At 35.8% G+C, this 20,879-nt stretch overlaps 5 protein-coding genes across 6 annotated transcripts; 2 read left to right on the top strand and 3 right to left on the bottom strand.

The window, feature by feature from the left end:
• Positions 1 to 7,824: 7,824 nt before the first annotated feature.
• LOC110844912 (probable leucine aminopeptidase 1) lies at positions 7,825 to 9,247 on the bottom strand. Its single transcript, XM_022091240.2, has 4 exons — positions 8,986 to 9,247; positions 8,576 to 8,923; positions 8,116 to 8,510; positions 7,825 to 8,033 (listed from the first exon to the last, which is right to left on the bottom strand). The coding sequence occupies exons 1-4, from the start codon at positions 9,212 to 9,214 to the stop codon at positions 7,905 to 7,907; spliced, it is 1,101 nt and encodes a 366-aa protein (XP_021946932.2). The 5' UTR covers positions 9,215 to 9,247; the 3' UTR covers positions 7,825 to 7,904.
• A 1,461-nt stretch (positions 9,248 to 10,708) lies between these two features.
• Positions 10,709 to 11,738, top strand: LOC110843236. Its single transcript, XM_022089196.2, has 4 exons — positions 10,709 to 11,105; positions 11,193 to 11,259; positions 11,353 to 11,441; positions 11,502 to 11,738. The coding sequence occupies exons 1-4, from the start codon at positions 11,046 to 11,048 to the stop codon at positions 11,736 to 11,738; spliced, it is 453 nt and encodes a 150-aa protein (XP_021944888.1). The 5' UTR covers positions 10,709 to 11,045.
• Positions 11,739 to 11,984: 246 nt separating this feature from the next.
• On the bottom strand, positions 11,985 to 13,598 carry LOC110844265. Its single transcript, XM_022090422.2, has 2 exons — positions 12,623 to 13,598; positions 11,985 to 12,534 (listed from the first exon to the last, which is right to left on the bottom strand). Exons 1-2 carry the CDS (start codon positions 13,232 to 13,234, stop codon positions 12,520 to 12,522), a joined length of 627 nt encoding a protein of 208 aa, XP_021946114.1. The 5' UTR covers positions 13,235 to 13,598; the 3' UTR covers positions 11,985 to 12,519.
• A 175-nt stretch (positions 13,599 to 13,773) lies between these two features.
• On the bottom strand, positions 13,774 to 16,409 carry LOC118434462. The gene is made up of 2 exons (XM_035848056.1): positions 15,981 to 16,409; positions 13,774 to 15,728 (listed from the first exon to the last, which is right to left on the bottom strand). The coding sequence occupies exon 2, from the start codon at positions 15,723 to 15,725 to the stop codon at positions 14,109 to 14,111; it is 1,617 nt and encodes a 538-aa protein (XP_035703949.1). The 5' UTR covers positions 15,726 to 15,728; positions 15,981 to 16,409; the 3' UTR covers positions 13,774 to 14,108.
• Positions 16,410 to 17,373: 964 nt separating this feature from the next.
• Positions 17,374 to 19,319, top strand: LOC110843235 (ficolin-2). 2 transcript variants are annotated; one of them, XM_035848330.1, is made up of 7 exons: positions 17,374 to 17,837; positions 17,897 to 17,957; positions 18,016 to 18,110; positions 18,268 to 18,421; positions 18,498 to 18,662; positions 18,753 to 18,874; positions 19,021 to 19,319. In XM_035848330.1, the coding sequence occupies exons 1-7, from the start codon at positions 17,742 to 17,744 to the stop codon at positions 19,171 to 19,173; spliced, it is 846 nt and encodes a 281-aa protein (XP_035704223.1). In that variant the 5' UTR covers positions 17,374 to 17,741; the 3' UTR covers positions 19,174 to 19,319. The 2 variants fall into 2 exon arrangements, with proteins under 2 accessions (XP_035704223.1, XP_021944887.2); XM_022089195.2 differs by having other exon boundaries at positions 17,897 to 18,110.
• Positions 19,320 to 20,879: the final 1,560 nt, after the last annotated feature.

The following is a 20,879-nucleotide window of genomic DNA, read 5'->3' as shown; positions in this document are numbered from 1 at the left end:
TGGGGATGAATTTGATGTCGTAGCATCGAATTCATCTCCAAAGCATCCCCCAAAGACCTTTTAGTCACATGATCATCATCATCCGAACTCACCTGCTCCTTGTGTGGTTTGATCAAAATCTCAGTCAAGGTTCCATTCTTTTCCTTTTTCACCCAGACCCATTCCCCCCGCTTCTTGTTCTTCATTTTGGCCGTGAGGTCTCTGAATACGAGGCTGTTTCCCTTCCCAAGCCGACACTCTTTCAGAATTTCCATAATCTGATCCCAAAACTGTCTTCGCTCTGTGCCCTGTTCGGGAGAAGGTTTCGGATTTGGAGGATTAGGGGGCGGTGGCAATTCTGCGTACTGAACGCACGTTAAAGATGTTGTCCCAGGTGCTGCAAGTCCAATTCCGAAAAATAATTTATGTAAGTAAATAGCTCATATGTAATTCACTTTAATCTATGAATAGGTATTTGGGTATGCCCTAAATTGGTTACCTGGCTGCCTTAAATTGTAATACTCGTCCGATGTCAAGTAAAAGCTCAAAATCCTGTGGACCATAGTTACGAATCGAATCCTGTCTGGCAAGTAGGGACATGCTTGGCTAAAAATTGCTCCGATTTCATGTAACACGTCCCCCTTCCAGGAAGCGTCTGCATCGGTCTGCCACGTAATCTGGTCTATACCGAGGCTCGTCTTGAAGAGAGTGCAGGCGTGGTCGTACGTCGGTTTGCCCTCAGCACAGACCACGCTTCTGAGTGGAAGAGCATCACACTCAGAAATCTCGTACGTTTGAGGGGAGCTCATCCTCTTTTTGGGGTAGGTAACTCCCTTCTTGCGTTTTGCTTTCTTCTTCCTCCCCAATTTAGTTGGGGTGTAGGAAGTAAACTTATCCTGCAACTCTGCCACTATGACAGAGGCGACGGAAACAGCGTGTCTCCAAGTGGAAAGTGATTTCCATGCGGTAACCGTAGATGCAACAGCAGTCTGTTTCACCTTGGCCAATTCTTCCTGTCAAACGCAGACATCATATTATTTTCCTACTCTCAAATGGAATTAGGTGCGTATCACTACTAAATTCTACCTTTGCCTTCTTGACGTCACCTTCTAAACTCAAACTATCCCACGCTTCTAAATCTTCCAGCTCCTTTTTTGCCTTTACAACAGCTTCGACATCGCTTTTGGCTTGCGTCTCGAACCCATCTGATGGTTTGACCACGGACGACATCGCAGTCCCCGCGGCTGCCCACAACTTGCCAAAGGCTGCATCTTTCTCTCCCTCCGTCTTGATAGCGGCCGTCAACTGGGTCTCTTGCTCCAACAGCTTTTTTAGCACGGCCGGCTTTGGTGGGGGTGTGGCTGCTATTTTTCCCTGCACAGACTTCAGTTCAGCATCAAACCCGTCCGTGGTTGCCTTAACTTTCGCAGAATAAGCTGTGTTCCATGCATCTTTCGTTGCCTCTTGGAAAATGGTGTCCGCGTCTTTGAAAATTTCTTCAGTTGCAGTTATGTTATCTTGCAGGGTGGCATCGTCGAGGAGTTCAGCCCCACAAGTTCCCTTCTCCCTACATAATTAGGAATTCAGATGAGGCTGATTACATATTTCTGTCATAACTTAGCTTAGTTTTTTCTGAATACCAACCCAATCGGTTCATCCCTCACCAAACCCCGCATTCTCCCATTCTCCACCGTCCCATCAGGGTCTGTATTACCCACTGATGCTGCGACTGCCGCCCTGAGCACGTTAGAAAATGGCTGCTTGCAAACGTAGCCTAGTGTCTCTCCTGGAGTAGGATTTGAACCGTTTCTTTGAATGTTAGGCTTAAAGGTCAAGTCCATCTTGACCTCTCCATCTGACCCGTTCCCCTTCTCCACGACGCACTCAGTCTCTCCAATCAGGGCGATGGACGTTGCATTTTGGAAATGCGCTGGGAATCCCATCATATATTCGTCTTGACCAAAAAAGTATGGAGCGGAGAAGGGTTGGACGAACGGGCGGCGATAATCCGTGGGGTCGCCGTATAGCAAAATACCCATCAGCTGAAAACAGCAGAATAAGCTTCTACGAAATTGGACAAAATTTTAAAAAAAATTGAAACGCTCGGATGTAAAACAGCCTTCGCGACAATTAAAAAAAATTCAACCTAGTTACATTTAAATACCGTTTTGTAAAAATAACTAAAAATAATTTAATTTCAATTTTAGCCCGAGTCAGGCTTATTTTGAAAAATCAGTAATAATCACTTTGATTGCACTTTGCTCACTTTTAACTTCATATTCTTTAATGAGAAGCCATTAAGTATCATTGTGCCGGATTTCATCTTTTTAAACAATTTCTAAAAATCGGTATGGGTCACCCCATCGGGTCACTCCAGATAAAAATTTAGACCCCCACTGGTCAACCACTTGACCGATTTCGCCCATATTCGAATTCGTTTCCGAACTTTTCCCATTATGCATATGGTAAAAATTTCAAGTCAATCGGTTCAGCCGTTTTGGCTCTATCGTGCCGGACAGACAGACGGACGGACGGACGGACGGACGGACATGACGGTTCCATAAGCCTTGACTCGGGCTAAATAATTTTCAAAAACGGTATTTAAATGTAACTAGGTTGAATTTTACAAAAAATTGTCGCGAAGGCTGTTTTACATCCGAGAGTTTCAATTATCAAATCAATTTGTCAATTAGGTACGTGGAAAACGAGAGTATTATACGACGCTCCTTTGCGTGGAATGACGTTGTGTGTTTCGCAAGTGTGCACAAAAATCTGCGACGAGGGTGACTCGTACACTGTGCCGAGACTCGTGTTCTTCGAGTAGTAAAGGTAAACCCTGCCAAAATATTTTAAACAATTCCCGGAAATAATGACCAATAAACAATATCCAATATTACACGGAAGACTCACGGTCCATTAATACACACCCACAAGTTTGACATGGAACCCGTGGGATAAAATCCTGGACCCCACTCCTGGAGCAAGGCGCCTTTCCTCCCTTCATAAATTCTTATGTACGGTTTGTAAAGTTCGACGTCTTCGCAAATGTACTCAAATATGCAGGACGCTGGAATGATGCTCAATGCAAGGATATAAAGTCGGAGTAAAAATTGCAATCTCGAACTTTGTTTTTGGAGGAATTGAAAAGGGCGAGAATTCTGCGGCATAGTGGTAAAACAACGAGTCAAAATTGGTCAGCATGTTGCAACAAAAACAAAATCTTAATGGCGATACGTATGTATTTATGTAGCTACATACAACATATGGATGGTACAAGATGAAAATGAGGTATGCCAATATTTATAAACATACAGAAACAATACAAGTAGTCGGACAATTACAACGTGCATCTAGATAATTTACATACATATATGCAAAGTGTGGGTGGACGCATGATTAAGTAATTATTATAACAATTCAAGCTGCTATAAATTCAGAGTGATGACTATTTACAAATTTTGAAAAATTTACAAATCAATGAATAATTTTTCATAGGATTTATTTTAGATTTGCAATAGTTTCAATCAGATAAATTATTAATAAATTATTAACATGTAACGCTAATTTAGATCAATAATGTGTTTTTTCTAAGGTGAGGTAAAAAACTATGGTTACATTTACACCTTAGTATGCATTCACCCCCCCTTCGAAAACCTTGACCGCCGCCTACAGCCAAGGGGGTGCGTTTTAGAGAAAAAAATAAAGAGACCGAAAAATCAATTACGGACATAATCTAGTGCTATTGAAAGGGATTTTTCGATATGACCTCCCAGAAAAAAGTTTTGATGGTGGTGAATGGTTGCGTTTCTCAATTTAAGTATGAAGGAGACTACCTACATAGCTGGGTATCTAAATTTATGAAAGATCGCCCCCACTTTACTATAAGGGGAAACAAGAATTGGGTCAATTGGTTGAGAAACCAGCGACTTTTCCTTATAACGAAAATTTCCGAGTGGTTGCTATATAGTAACTATATAGTTACACCCTCGCTATGGAGTAATTTATACTCTTAGCCCGTGTCCGGGCTTATGGGACCGTCATGTCTGTCCGTGAATACGATTGCCTTGCAATTTTGCCATATTCATATTGGACAAAGTTAGGAAACGAGTTCGAAGGTGGGCGAAATTGGTCAAATGGTTGACCCGTGGGGGTGCTAAGTGGGTGGGGTGCTATGCACCAGATTTCAAAATTGTAATAGAAAGCTGAAATTTGGCAAACAGATTGTTAGTGGCTCCTAATGGAAGAATATGAATTCAGATTGGAAAAATTTTAATCTGGAGGGACCCTATGGGGTCCCCCATACTGATTTCTCAAAATCATCAAATCGAGCTGTAATTTGGTAGAGCGTTTTCTACTCGCACCTAATGGAAGAATATGAACTGGAATTGGGAAAATTATTATGTGGAGGGCGAGGGACCCTTTGAAGTCACCCAAACCTTCTTAGAAATTATCAATAATGGTCTTATATATAGCTTTATACATATGTCGAAGCGCAAATTTGACTGCGTTAGGCATATCGGAACTTGACACCTTCAACTGGCACTTTTACAACGTGAATTTCAACTAACTAAATAAATTGGCTCCGATATTCGCAAGACTAACAGTGTAAATGTTTCTTTGCAAATAGTGTGTAATAGTGGTTACGTTCTATATTTGCTTTTAAAATTCAAACCTTAAAAGAATTAAATAAAATATAGCTTGAAAAAGTAAAAAGTTCTAAGGTGAGGAAGTGCACTTAAAAGTATTAAACAAGCTCCCTCCGCCACCCAGATAATTTTACTTCGCCTGGGCTGTCTATTCCATGCAAAATATCGACAATAATGTTTCGGCGTCATGTAAGAAAAGAAGGATTAGAATTAATTTCTTGATCCAAAGTTAACTTTTGAATTGGTTAATATCCAGCCAGATTAACATTGCTGTATGTATGTATGTATGTACTTTGATGGATTAGGTATAAAACCCAGCAGGTCAGACCAGAGATCTATTTAACATTGCTGAGTTGTAAGGGTATTAGCAATTATCATCATTTGGTGGTAATTATTACATATTGTTCACCCGTCCTAAAGATTTATTAATTATTCGTATAACTAGTTCGACATCGTGCTCGTTGTGCATTCAAGTCAGAATGCATGTACTGATAAACCGATATATTTTAAACCTATAGGATTGTTCTTAGATTTGTTGGGTGACTCTTTGAGCGACTTATTTACAACCTATTTTTATTTTGCATGGAATAGACAGCCCAGGCGAAGTAAAATTATCTGGGTGGCGGAGGGAGCTTGTTTAATACTTTTAAGTGCACTTCCTCACCTTAGAACTTTTTACTTTTTCAAGCTATATTTTATCTAAATACATGTTATAATGATATGTATAATAATGTACATATGTACATACATCCATTGTTAGGTTACCTACGGTAATATTCAATTTTATTAGAAACACGGAATTTTGTTAATAACTCGTCACCTTGTTAGATTCCTACCGTTGCAATTTGTGAGATCACAACCGCATAAGTTAGCACTACCCCAAGAAACTATATAAAAAATGTATTAGCAGAAATCAGAGATCAGCGACTTTTGATCACATACCGGAATGGCATATTCTAAATACACATTTTAGATTTACCGTTCCCAGAAAACCAAAGTCGACACGAAAAAGACCAAATGGTTGGAGTGAAATTTTTGAATTTGTCAAGTCATACAACAAAATCTGCAGGTTCGCTGAATTCAATTTGAGATGTGATTCATTCTTACGAACCCACTTTTCCAAGTCTTGCTGTATCTATGCACATAAAAAATCTTAATTTGTAATGTTTCAAAATTATTAATTTATTAATTCTTACTTTACTCGTGGCAAACCCAGCGACACAAATGGCCATAAATTTTACCCCGATATGCAAAACAAGAGACAGAGTATGGATTCGTGAAACATTTGCAGGCTGCTTGCTACTGAACATTGCAGAAACGGTCCAACTAATTATTGGAATCGATCCCATCGTGCTCTGAAACGAGATTGCACTTGTGGCTTGATTAATAGCTTCTGTAATTTCCTTAAGCCATTTGAACTGCTCAAGTATCTGAATCACAACACAAATTTAAGGAATTTTAATTACATACAAACATGCTTAAATATTTTGGGAAATTTGACGTATAAATTTCTAACCTCGTCTGGCCTTGCACGTGTATTGAGTAAAATGAGACAGAATTTTAAGACGAGATCATACAAAAGCGTCGCACTGAGGAGAAAGTATAAATCTATAAAATGGTAAATATACCACGAATAAAGGAAAACCGGAAGTAGAATAATGTTCAAGAAGTAAAACATAAACCCAGAAATATTATTCGTGTCAGGTATCAAATAACACGATGAATTGTCATTTTCTCCACAAAACGAATCTCGGACCGCCGTGATAATATTCCAATTATAGAATTTTAGCCCCCTCATAATTTTTATGGACAAGGATGTGAAAACCATTCCAGTTCCAATGATACAAATCGCAATGGCCTACACAAATGCATTTATTTAAAACGTCTTACCGGTATTCGTTACATACGCACAAACCTTTCTGCTGGATTTTTGGCTTCGACCGAATTTCCTAAAATACAGTAAGTCATGAATGTCAAAAAATGATTTCTGCTCTCCCCAACAATTCCAAAGTATGGCGAAAAGAAGTGACAGGTTGAGTGACATTTTTAAAACCATGTTCACACTTGGGGGTTTGTCATTTAAAACAATTGCATATATTTCTGGAATCGCGATGTATGGAACGAGAATGAACTGCATCATAATGACAGCACTCTATCAAAAAAGGGAATATATTGTGAAGGTTTTGATTTAGCACAAAAAATGAGATCAGCTCAAAATTATGTAAAATGGATGACATTATGTACAAAATACATATCGAATACCTTTTGAAAACTTGATGACTTCCACGCATATGAATTTGTCACAGTTTCTCTCACAGAATGAAATGGTATCATCAAAGTGTAGTAAGACAGTGAGAGAAATAAACTCCAAAAGTGTAATGGTACTGAGTAATTAGTCATTTGGATATTTGGCGACGTGACTACCTTGAAGATATCACTGTTGGAACCCATGTTTTCAAATACTCTGAAAAATTTCAGGTCTGACTAAATAGGTAAAACCTGTTTAAAATTAATAGGTGAAATAAGTTTGTTTTAAATAAATACACATCGAAGTAGCTGTCAAATGCGAAATTTTCTGAAGCAATGATCAACAAAAACACATTACAGATATGCTAATATTTGATCCGTGCAAACAGTTCCTGAATACCTCAATAATTAATTTAGGCATGCTTTTAGTAGAATTAGCTCAATTTATACGTATCATCATAATAGTTATATATGCCTAGGTAGTACCTACCTATTATACATTTGTATGTACATAATGCCAATATAGGCATATTGCTACATATATGCGTATATATATGTTTATATTAGTGTGTAGATTAACATGGACAAATTAAGTACGCCAACAGTATTTGGAATATGAATAAATGCACATGCATAGTATATACATGAATAATCCAAACATACTTATTCCCAAAAATGTTACAGCTTTTGAATTGGACGTAATTCGACACTTCAGATCGAAAATTCGGTGCACTCATAATTATGCACATGATACACATGATATCTATGCACATGATATCTCGACAATCAGCTATGATAAATACGATACGTACATACATACGATTATACAGTTCTATGCAAAAATATATGTAAGTACATATCTTTACTTTGATTTATGTTTTAATAAAGATGGATCAACTTAATTTCATTCTTTGCTTCTTGTTGTGCAATAATTTACTTAGAGCATACAATATTTTGAGAAAGTTCTGACATTTTTATTCAGCCATTGCATTATGCAAAAGTTTCAAATTTTCAACAGACACCAACCAATATTTACAAGGTTCCAGGTTCCGAAAGTTCCACTGCGAATCCCAGCGATAATTTGACAAATTCATTAACCTGGGTCCAACTAACCAAGTCAATTGTGTCACCAACTCTATGCATTTGCGGATTGTCGACCAGCTATTTAAATATTTTTTAAAGTATTAAAATTAAAATTGAAATTTAATTTAAATGTAACTTAAAATGTTCTCTATTTCCCAACCTCAGCAGGAAAACTGGATGGAAATCCATAATTTGTCCAACTAGCGTGATCCGAACATCCATACCCACAGACTCTGTTCCTCCAGGTAAAAGTGCAATAGTTGTCGATTAAAAGTCGGAGGAATGTATTCACTTCCGCGCTCACGTAATCAGTATAAATTGCAATCTCATCCCTTCCTTGTGTATAATAACCAGGAATGTCAAAGTTCACCATTCCCACGACGTTGACCCTGTTGGTGTTGTAAGTCGAGGCAATATCTGCAGACCCGCGGAGTCCAACCTCTTCCGCAGCATACCAATGGAACTCAATCGTCCTCTTTGGAATGTATCCACCCTCAATAAGAACGCGAAGGGTTTCCAGTACGACCACAGAACCACTTGCGTTATCATCGGCACCTATTTATAAAGCATACAAAATATCTGGGATGATGCTTTGAGGCACGCTGCGACGCATGACTAACCTGGAGCAGTGCGCGTTGAACCAGCCATATTGATGGAGTCAAGATGAGCTCCAATAATGACTATTTCACTTCGGAGAGTGGGATCAGAACCAACAATTCTGGCGATGACGCTACTTTGTGGCGAGAATGAATGGGCAACTTCGGAAACAGTGATTTCTCCGACGTAATCTACAGCAGTCTGTTGGACTTGACTGAGCAGCCACTTCTGAGAATCTATACCTGTCTGCGATTGATGGTATCGATTAAAGAAATTACTAAAGGTCTGGACAAAGTCTAGCATTCTGGGGATGCTTGTCCTCTCAAGGAGTGCATTGACGACCGATGGGAATCTAATTCCGGTTGGGATAGCTGGAAAACAAATTAAAATCATATTGCATATTCTTTATATATAAAATATCTAAGGGACATGCCTTTAACGTTGACATCTCCTTCCTTGACATCGGGAAAGTTGTGATCCGTGATATCGATAAAGTTTGCATGTTTTGCAATCAGGCCCCAAATTTCGTCCTCGTCCATCCACTGACCGGCTCCCTCTTGACTCGTTTTAATAAGACGTTTTCCCGATGTAAATTCATTTCTTTCAAATGGCGACGAGGACACGAGGGCAACACTGAGGGCAAAGAGAATTAAAAGCTTCATTTTAAGGGCATTCTCTTGAACAATGACCGAAACAAAAATAACGCCATGCAAATTAAACTGAAGCATTTTATTCTACGTGAGTGTGGAATGCTCTTGGGCAATCGTCAACTATCTACTTGAGTTGGAGATTAGATTTATTCACTGAAGCATCGCAATACTAATTATATGCCTTTATACACAAAAAATACGTGCACATTGATCATTGTTACTCTTCAAAATGTCAATCCTAACTTTGACAAAGTTACAAGCTTTTTTTATTCTAGTGAAAACTGGATTTCAAAATATATATGTATATGTATATATGTATATGTATCTGTATATGTACATTATTCAATATATACCTATTAACTTTCATATAAAGCATAACATCAAGACATTGGATTATTTATGGATACGTCGATTAAGAAATGTATATAAAGGTGCAAATTTTTTTTAAATTCCACAAGATATCCAACATTACATTAAAAGATTATGCCAAATAATCGAATCATGATGGAATTTCCAATCAGTAAACTTTAATCAATCGTTATTTAGTGTTGGAACATTCTACACTCATCCAGGTTATTATCGTGACTGTTTGATCATAAGTTTTAAATAGGAAAAGTCTGACACGATGAATATTTATATAATTGATGGATTACTTAAACTCGGGATCGATGACTGTGCGGACATATTTATGTGCACGGACTCTGTACAATAAGAAAATTTCGGTGAATATAGGTTGAATATAAATACTTATTAAAATACCTACATGTTTAATAAAAAAATATAGAAATCTCGTAAAATTTTATAGTATAAAACAAGTATGTACAAATGCAAGTGTGCCTGTCTACGTAAGCAATTGCATACATATGTAGCTCAGAACAGTTTCAAAATAATCAGAAGTATCAAACAAAAAATACGAAAAATAAATGCACGGTTATGTTTATGCATGTACTGGATATATGTACATGCATACAGGAGAAAGTCAACATTTTCTTTTTCCACTTTACATTTTGGGTACGCAGATCAAGTACAAACATTATTATCCGGTTCTTCAAGTAACTGATTCATAAGCTTGCCATAAATGTTCATAAAACCATTTGACAATTTACACAAGTTAGACACATACTCGGAGTAGCGTGTTGAACATAATTATTGCAAATGTTCCGTGTTATCAAAGTACTTAGAAACAAATGCAAATTTACAATTGTTTCTATTTATACATACATGGTCTTGTCAAGATACTATAAGGTAAGTATCTAACTAATGCAAAATTATAATCCAAGTCCTGTCCGCATTTTTCCTTACTGTAATCAACAAAGTATGGCTTCCAGAATTTTTGTAATATGCAGAATTGCTTATATCTTTTGTATTTATTTATACATATAGATTCCTCCTATTTAGTCATCTAGCAGGTCGTAAAACATAAGCTTAACATGTTTACATAACACTTTTCTTTCCCCGTTCGCTGAAATTCGTACACTATGATTGTGCAGACATATTGTCCGAAAGTTTACATGATAAATATACCGTTTTACGGTTACCCAGAACTTTGTTAAAAGATTATTATATCTTTGTCATGCTATACATACATATGTCGGACTTGAGTATGTTTTACATTATTAATGCATACACTGGCTATTCATTCGGGTTCCATCTTACACAATATACAGATAGTTAACTCACCTCAAAATCCGGACTCCTGGCTAAAAAAATTATTCTGATTTTCGGTCTAGCTACATACGTATGTGTGTAGTTGTTGTATACATTGTCCCGATTGTACTAAAATATCATCTTTGCCAATTTATAATAGCAACTATTTAGTTTGCATTTTCGTGTAGAAGAAATCATGAATTGTTGCGGACAAGACTTACAAACTATAGTGAAAACTATGCAAATCCTCCAAATGGTGAGTTACTTGAAATATTTAGGGAATTATCTGTAATACGTATTACAGGTTTTTATATAATAATCTTTGCTTGGTACACTTATTTAGCTTGGCTATTTCGTCGCAGCTTCATTTTGTTTTGACGTTGGAGTCAATTTTGGTCTCGAACATAGAAGTAATGATCGTATGAACTTGAATTTATAAAAAATAAGATACAAAAATGCCAATTTTAAACGTTACTATTATCTTTGTTTTCAATTTTTCACAGTTATCTTGAATACGGTTGTACTGCTTATGGCGATAAGTTCTACAGTGGGACTCATCACCGCAATTATTTTGTTTATAGGCATGAATCTGGTATGACATTAATCTTTTATGTAGAAATACCATCTCTTGATCAATTTATTTATTTTATAGGAAAAACCTTCCAAATGGAAAACACGGCTAATTTACAATTCAGTCTGGATGGCGTTAATAATTCCCAGTAATGTATTTATTTTAATTGGTAATCCAGATCCATTGGTGCGACTCTACGCGAGTTTGGATTTGGGAATTTTCACGTATTGCATATGCCTTCTTTACGCTTATGCCAAAGAAGTAAGAAAATTGAAAGCAAAAGGAGTGGATATATGTACTGTTCTCGATAAGGCTTAAATAAACAAGGTTGATGCAGATATTTCTTGTCAAGAAAATAAAGTATTAGTTGCAAGATAGTCATGCAACATATACATACATATTTAGCGAACAGTTAGTAGCAAATATAATTCACCAAAAATATTTTTCATATAAATTCTATATTTTGCTAAGAAAATAATTCAAATTTGATTTAGATAAAATTAATTATATACAGAATTTGAAGAGACTAGATATGCTCAAAAACAAGCACAAATTACGCTATTATTTACAATTTATGTAGTTGTTTTTAATATTTATTGAGCATATAATTTTTAGTAGCACACAGATTTTACACAGATTTCTAAATACTTTCTATTTATGTATGTATGAAATTGTGAATGTACAGAACGTATAATTATTACAGTCTAGAGAAGCGTCGTATGCACTTGCATGATCTTAAATTCTAAAAAGTTGAATTATAAGCTACAGGACATATTGCAATCAAACTAAACACCATATTTCCATATCGGGTTTCTCATGTATTTGCATGTGTCTATCATGGACTTATTTCGATGATCAAAATTCTATTTGATGCTCTATAAAATATATCTCCTACTTTTTTTAATTCAAAAATTACTCCATGCTAAGTATTTCAAAAATGTCGCATAATTTTCGTTTTTTAATTATAAGTCTTCGGCATGATAGTATTTCTATTATGGATGAAATGATTAGTTCATTGGTAGGTTTTTGTACACTTCATTTATTTTTAGTATTTCAGTTACTTATTCCCAACTCCCAGAGGAACAAGGAACACAAGGGTTTACTGGCGTTGGAGCTGTTGGACAAAAACATAATTTTTTAAAACTTTTTAAATGAAATTATGACATTTTATTAAATATGTTTGCATTGTTCTATAATTTTACCAGTCCATCCAGCTCTGCTATAATTTCTACCCAATCTTTGATCCCCTCCAGCGTTTGTTCAGTCTGCTCCTTTCGTAATAACGTCAATGATCTTTCAGCGCACGCTTTCAACGCCACAATTCTAAATCTTTCCACCCCTTCGACATTCACTTTCACCCAATTCAGCAAAATTCCACGTACATTTTTATAATCGTCAATAAAATTTGGCCAGTCTGACGTATTGTTTAATCGTTGAGCCATCGAGATTCCGGTAGAATTAATCAAAATCGAGAAATCTTCATCGCTCGTCCGATTATCGCTGACGCAATCGAGCAGCAAATGAATAAAGTTTATCTCTTCACGTGGTTTGTTGTCCTCTAAATTAATTGCTATGAAACCGGGGATGTCTTTTGTGGCGGAGGTGATAAGCGTGGCAGACCCGGCGATTAAAAACTTATTTTTGAGAGGGATGGAAAAACTCTTGACTTTGAAAATGCTCTTCCCCCTCCATAACCCAAAAGGCTTATAAAATATGGCAAATAGTGTATTAAATTTGAATCTTTGTTGCGACTGGCTGAACTGATTATAAAATTTTCCAAAAATTGGAAAGGTTTTGAAAATGTGTGAACCCATTTCGTCTTAAATATTTCTAAGGATTTAGTTGAGAATATAAATTTCACTGTAATTGTCGAGATTAATGCAGAGATTTTCAATACAATGAAGTGAAGTTACATAAACTCTTGTAACGATAACGCTGCTGATAACGTAAAATAATTTACACAAGGTGATGGCATAGAAGACTGTCCACATTAAAGTGATAAACCAGTAGTGAGTACAACATACATAGAAATACATTGGTCTGATCTGCAAAAATCCTGTAATGCATTATTTAAATGTCAACTTCAATAAGTGTGTATCTATCTATTACCAAGGAAAACGTTGAAGCTAATGAAGGTGAATGGGTTATTGGCTTCACGGCAAAAGTTGTCAATATGCAGGGGAGTAATTTGATGCCGCTAAATGTAGCTATTTGGCCATAACTTCATTACATAAACTATTGGTTAAAATTACTGTTATATAATGTATTGGTCTACCTAAATCCACAGATGGAGAGATTTTGTAGTCTTACAAATACATATGCAAAATAAACGGATGAGTACTTAATTTAGTAATCTGGTAGCATTTGATGACTTTATTAATAGTAATACAAATATCATACTCGGATTTTACAAGTATCTACATATGACTTCTTAAATACACTTATGCACATGCTTTATCTAATCACTTTCAGTCAGACTAGAGTTGATCAAAACCATTATTAGCAAGCTAAAGTCTTGTGAATATCACAATTTCTATTTCTCAAATACTTTTTCATCTTGTAAAAAGACGTCTAAAAAATCTTTGTATAAAAATCCCACATCATATGCAAGATGACACAAAGTACTAGAATAAACACAACAATTGTTTTAATACTGCTTTCACTATTACCGACTAATTCATAGTATATTCATTTCGACTCCTTCCTAGCTTCATTTAACCAAGGCTCATGCACATTCGGAAACATCTTCCCCACTTTTTCTCCCTTAATATGGGGGATGTGCAAATATCTTAGCGATTTACACACGGTTTCCCTTCCCTGCAACGCTCCTGGTGTGTCCAACGGTACAAAAGACTGAAAGAACCACTTGTCTTCCTCCCAATCTTGCACTTCTTTTCCCCCACGTAAATTTTGAGTCCAGACCGTTAGCGATACCAATGAGGGAAAGTGGGTCTCGTAATTAATTCCATTTTCAATCCCATTCTCGCTGTGAAATACGAAAGTGAAAGTGGGCATTGGTTCCCGGTTCTGTTGATCGGCTAGGCCTCCTCCAATCCCAATTCTCGACACGGCCACTAAATTGCCAATGCTTCCCCTCCGATAAGCCATGTACTCCCCGACGAGACCAATGCTCAGCTTTTTCAAGCGTGGAAGAGGTGGAAGTCTTATCCGGGCGTGTTTCTTGGGTCGATGCAATCTCAACACGAGAACTTCCAACCGTGTCAAGTGTTTCTTTAATAGTTCATCAATCCCATTGTTTAACACGATCTCCTGCTCGATCGAGGTATTGGTGTGGAGTTCTAATTTCCTCAATTTAAACCCCAACGGCATTGAGAGGACGAGGCAGTAGCAAGGAAGCGATGGATGGTGAAGAGTGAGCGAGTCCAACTTGGATAAATTGAGCCATTCATTTTTCACCTCTTCCATAAATAACTGATCCACTCTTTGTCCCCCGTTCAGATTGAGGCATTTCAGATTTTTCATCCCAAGAACAAATGGTGGGATCCATTCCCTCATGAAAGTTGACGTCGCTTGTTCCGTGTCCTTTTCGTAGTTTATTGTCACCGTAAGCGTGTGCAGGGCAGGGAATGACATCTTCATGTCTGGCGGTGTTGATATGTTTCCCCTCGGTTGGAATTTGCGGATAAAATCGGAACCCAGACTGATTTTTATTTCAAGTTCCTCCAGCCCGGGTTGAGAGGTGGACACTTTGATTAAGACGTTCATGAAGAGGGCGAATGTTGAGGAATAATTGAATGGTCCGAACAAGGTTAGTTTCTTGAGATGGTTGTCGTACTGGGGACACAGGAAGAGATTAATGTCGTGCCAAATGAAAGCGATTCTTGATCCGGTCTGAATAGGAAATAATTCCGGAGCTGCTGGTTTACATGGAAGATTTGCATCCTGGCCAAACATTGATTTCATTTCTTCCTCCACATCGAAAATTGATTCTCCGTCGGAAGTAATAATATCATCTAACCGTTCAAGATTTGGAATGTAGCGATCATGAAACCGAAGCAGTTTAATTTCAACGTTGGGATGGAAGAAATTTTTAAATGAGTTGATTTTTGAAATGGAAGTCAGGCGTGAATTTTTTCTGCAGATCGAATAGTCTGTAAAGTCCAGTTTTAACTTGGATTTCTTCAAAAGGAGGGGAATAGCTTCATAGTTCCAAAATTTGGAGACGAGTCGAACATTCTTTAAATCAGAGGATGGCGACAAGTAATCGAATATCTTGGACAGGATGAGTGGAATTTGGAGTGGAAGGTTAGACGAGATAGACTCGTTGAGAGAAAGTTTGTCCATAATCTGTCAGACAAGTGAAATAAATAACATGTTAGTCATGTATATATGTACATATGTATATAAATCAAGTTGTTGTCAAATGAATGCTTAATGTACATAATCGGACAATCGTATCAATTTTTTTTTACAAATATTACATTTACATAAATATATATTTACGTAAATGTAACATTCTAATTTTAGAATTCCGAGAGCAAGAAGAAACTGTCTCAATTTTTGATACAATGTTTAATTCAATAATACTTGATTTCTTACTTGAATATCTTCACAGTTAGGAGCAGTTTTGTGTAACTGAATGTTTCTCAGAATGGCTACTTATGTATGTAAAAGTTTAATACTTGTTGGGTTAAACTCGAATTTGGTTTTACTACAAGTGACCTTATAATAAATAAATATTGTGTAATTTGACCCGATCTTGACGAACCAGCAATTCACATTTCTTTAATAAATACTTCAAGGGTGGTATTTATATAGTTCAAATTACTCGTTGAATTGTATTGGTGTTAATGTGCTTATGTACATATCAGCTTTTAATTTAAAATATATGAACATAAAATGTGTAGTATATTTAATGCTTCTATTGTTAAAGTTTTATTGATTGATTTTATTTTAACATGTGGCAGTGAATCCTGCTTATAGCCTAGCCTAAAAAGGACTTGAAGTGACTCGGATTTCGCTTGATTTAGATGTGTGTAGGAACCATGTAGGTACAGTATCTAGGAAGGAAGGAAGTATCGTACAAGGTAGGCGGTAGAAAGCACATCAGTACATATTAGTTCACACACCACTGTTTTTTACTTTCTCCATGATATAGGCTTTCTTAGGATTAGTACTATTGCATAATCTTTTCTTCACTTAAAAGCAAAAGCTAAATAAGATATAAATGATATGAATAACAGGGGTTTTCGTAGCCAAACAAGTTAATTGTGATTCCGAGCGGATAAATCTGCATTTACATTCATATGTACATAATTCTTCTATGCTAGCTAAAACGATGAACACGTATTTTTTACCCTGTGGCATGAAAAACATGATATCATCATTTATTGCATGACATGGCATACGAAGGCATCTTTTTAGGAAGATTACTTTTAGTTTGGTACAATTCGATTTTATTTCTCCTTAGATTAGACCCTTTTATTTCTAGATTAAATATCCATATATCAAAATATATACATTGAAAAGGAGATTATTTACAAATCATGCGATAATTTATGTATAGAAGAGCGTGGTTGACATTTCCAAGTAAATGAAAACACTGGAACCATTAAATAATTCGTGTGATTTTTATTAGACGTAAATTTCTTGATAAAGAGATAATCTCGTCGGTACAATCGTTAATAAATACTTCGCTTTTCTAATAATTTGATTGTGACGGAATAAAGCAGTTGATTGATGCATGAATTGCATTAGTTAGGATAAAATTATGTAAAAAAAACACTAAAGAAGCTGGAATAAATACAGTACTTTGCTTTCATTCTCGAGATAAAATTAAACTGCCGTTATTTATTGACCTTGTATAGGCCTTGACACTATTGATACGTTTATGCTCCATTGTAAATAAATATTTTTTACATCAATTAAGTATGTAATCAGGAAAATTAAATCCTCCGCAAATTTTCAGAAACATAAAAACATAGTGATTAGGTACACTACAAATTCAAAAAGGGGTTTGGAAGATTTTATGATATGTCATCAACAGAAGGTCATATAAATATTAGTAGACCACAGGCACCAAATTAGATAAATTTACATCATATTTAAGGATTATGCCAAGCTAACCCATGTACATATATGTATGCATATACAAATATTAAGTCATTTGTCGATACGATATCATATCTTACTTTCCGGTAATATATATCTTATTGGATTAATGCCTTCAAATTTGCGGACTATAAATTGAAATTTCCGAGGACGCAGAATCACTTGATCAGAATACTGAGCTAATTGACAAGTACTAAAGGCCAGCGTTTATGATAAATTCAAAATGAGGAAACTTTTATCATTTTCCCTATGTTTCCTAATTCCGTTTCAATTCCTCGCAGCCAAAAAGACAGTGGCCGCTCCTTCCCTTCTGATATTGATACGTCTTCTAATCTGGAAGTCAAGGTTACTGAAAATAGTTGTATATGGTAACAAATCTCTCATATCTGTATCTTAAATTTTAGCCACTTTCATCAGCCTCGTATGAAGGAGGCGTTAACAGAAGGCGTCCGCACTGGAATTCTGGTATTCTGCGTAAACACATTGTTAATGAAACTAATTATTAAGAACATTTTTGTTTCAGTGATTACACGAAATTGTGCCGAAGTTCTTGTGTATTTTCCTCAAGCTCCCAGTGGAATTTACACAATTCATCCAATTCCAGGAACGCCAGTCGAAGTAATAAATTTAAATAAAATAAGAAGGATGTGATCTACTAAAATTTAGTAGATTAGTAAATTTAGTAAAATTGGTGCAATTTTGTGGGAACATAATATTACTTGCATATGCACATACATATATAATTCTAGTATTTAAATGAGCCGTTGTCGTGAAGGTTTATTGCGACATGGATTATGATGGAGGTGGGTGGACAGTTATTCAGAGGCGTGGTGCACCTTTGGAACGTGGAGTCGTACGACAAGATTTTGCTCAAGGCTGGTCGGCATACGAGAAAGGGTTCGGAAGTGCAGAACAAGATTACTGGATTGGTAAATGGTCCTATTTCTTAGATGGGACAGTTGCACGAAAAAAAACGGTCTTTTGGTGCAATATTATACATTGCAGGCTTAACAAATATTGCTGCTATGACTCGGATGGAAGACTCTGAATTGGTATTCGATTTGGTTGACTGGGACGATGAGGTTAGATTTGCCAGCTACAAAGTGTTCCAGGTATCAAACAGTGCAGATGACTATAGGCTGACCACGGGTGGTTATGTTGGCAATGCTGGTAATGAAATGACTTATGAAAAATATATAAGAAAAGTTAAGAGGTCTTCCATCGGTCAAATTTATATTTTTCCCTCATATGACATGACAGGAGATGGCTTTTTCGCACAGAATAACGCCACATTTAGCACCAAGGATAACGACAAAACTCTCAATGTCGGCAATTGTGCTTCGTTATATCCTGGTGGTTGGTGGTTCACAAAGTGTCATTCGGTAAATATTTTTTTAATCATGATTAAATAATGTAAAATATTTATGTGAAAGTCGCGTACTGAGTTAATCAGCCCTATACTTGGTGGTGATATCCATGAAAATTCACACGTATTTAGAATAAAAATGGATATGTATATATTTTTTAGTCGAACATTAATGGAAACTATGCTGCTGAAGGGTCAAATGGCGTCGCAGAATATGCCCAAGGGATTACGTGGTCTAGATGGAAGGGCTACTATCACTCTCTAAAGCAGGCACAAATGCAAATTCGAAGCAAATCTTACAAACCATTTTGGTAAAATAAAGTACTGTATGCATAATAAATTAAAGCATATGATGTATTTTAATTAGAATTAATTATAATTCCTTTGAAAAATGTACTTATATTTTCAAAAGTTAAAAGTTTCATGGTATTTAGATTTAGTAATCTATTTAAACGAATAAACGGGCGTGAAAAATATATTGTCGCATGATGATATTTGAATGGATTGTCAATCTGCATATTTAAGTGTATGGTCAATGGTCACATTTTCTTACTAAAAAATTGCCATAGTCTGGACTGTGCAATTTAGTATTTAATGTACAGGGTGGTTAAAATGTCACGCTACAATGGAAAATTTTTCGATGGGAAAAATTTATAAATTTCCATTAGTTACCGAAATTTTGTCTCTAAAATTCAATGTTTTAAGAATTTTGTCATCAGTTTTCCATCAGTTTTAATAATAATTATAAAAATCTTAATCCAAAATCTTGTAACTAATGGGGATTTAGAGATTTTTCCCATTGAAAAATTTTCCATTGTTGCGTGACATTTAAACCACCCTGTATTTCATATGTATGTGTCTACATATTCCCAACAAAGAAAGTTTTGACTACAAATGACGTTAATTTAGTTCCATTGATGTGAAAGCATGTTCAGCAGATTTTATTGTACCACACGTGGCCTTTGACCTTCTTTACACTATGCTACTGAACAACTTAACTTACTTTTATGCTACAAATATCTTACTCAAAAGTATTTGGAATAATTGTAAAGCCACAGTTGACAAAATAAGCATGTAAACCACAATGAATTAGCGATACAATACAAATATACAATAAAATTTCTTGTGAAAAATACATGAGTTATATAACAAAGGCCTTTTGTACTTCAATAATAAAATAGTTCAAAAAGCAAATTTGTCTTGGGGACTCTGTCTCGACCGAAACTTCGCAAGGACCGATTTACTTAAATACTTATTTCCATATAACACATTTTTCACTACCATTCAAGTAAATTTTATGTAGAAAAATATATCATGGACAACAATGTAAACTATTCATTCTAACACCATGAAATACACAGAACAATACATATATATATGTACATATGTATATATTACTATATACATTTATTATTCTTTCATGAAAATTGTACCTCCTTCATTTTATATCTTTGTGTATATATATATCAGTGTATTTACATATGTACATAGAAATGCAGAGATGTATATGTATCGCATTTGTTTTAAATTTCAATGAACAGTTCCATCCATACTTCAAGAAATTTCAATATCACCTACATACACCCTATGGATTATAATTTTATACGCATTTGACTACAAAACGATTTTCCACAAAATGAACTTAACGTCGTCCCCCACACCCACTGATAACTGTTTTCTTGTTCCAAAATTAATTTTTGGAAATACAGTCATGCAACACCCTTCAGTAGACGTGTATCTGCACCAAACTAAAAGCATTATTCTCGATTTCTACAATATGTTTGAGAATGACGTCGAACGCGTCGTGAATGTGAAAAATCGACACGAAATGATCGTTAAAGTGCTAATAGAACATTTAAATCTGAGCTTGACGGTCTGCGGAGATTCTCAGTATCCGCCTCCACCACTTCGACACATTGATTTTGCCCTCACAAGATATGATCAGCAAAAGGAAAAACTGGGCAACGCTACCCTCTTTCACTCGAGAGAATTTTATCAAGTTACGTTCGCCGCAGTGAAAA

This window comes from Folsomia candida, unplaced genomic scaffold, assembly GCF_002217175.1.
Source record: "Folsomia candida strain VU population unplaced genomic scaffold, ASM221717v1 Fcan01_Sc002, whole genome shotgun sequence".
Classification (NCBI taxonomy): Eukaryota; Metazoa; Arthropoda; class Collembola; order Entomobryomorpha; family Isotomidae; genus Folsomia; species Folsomia candida.
This window is presented reverse-complemented; position numbering and strand designations above follow the sequence as displayed.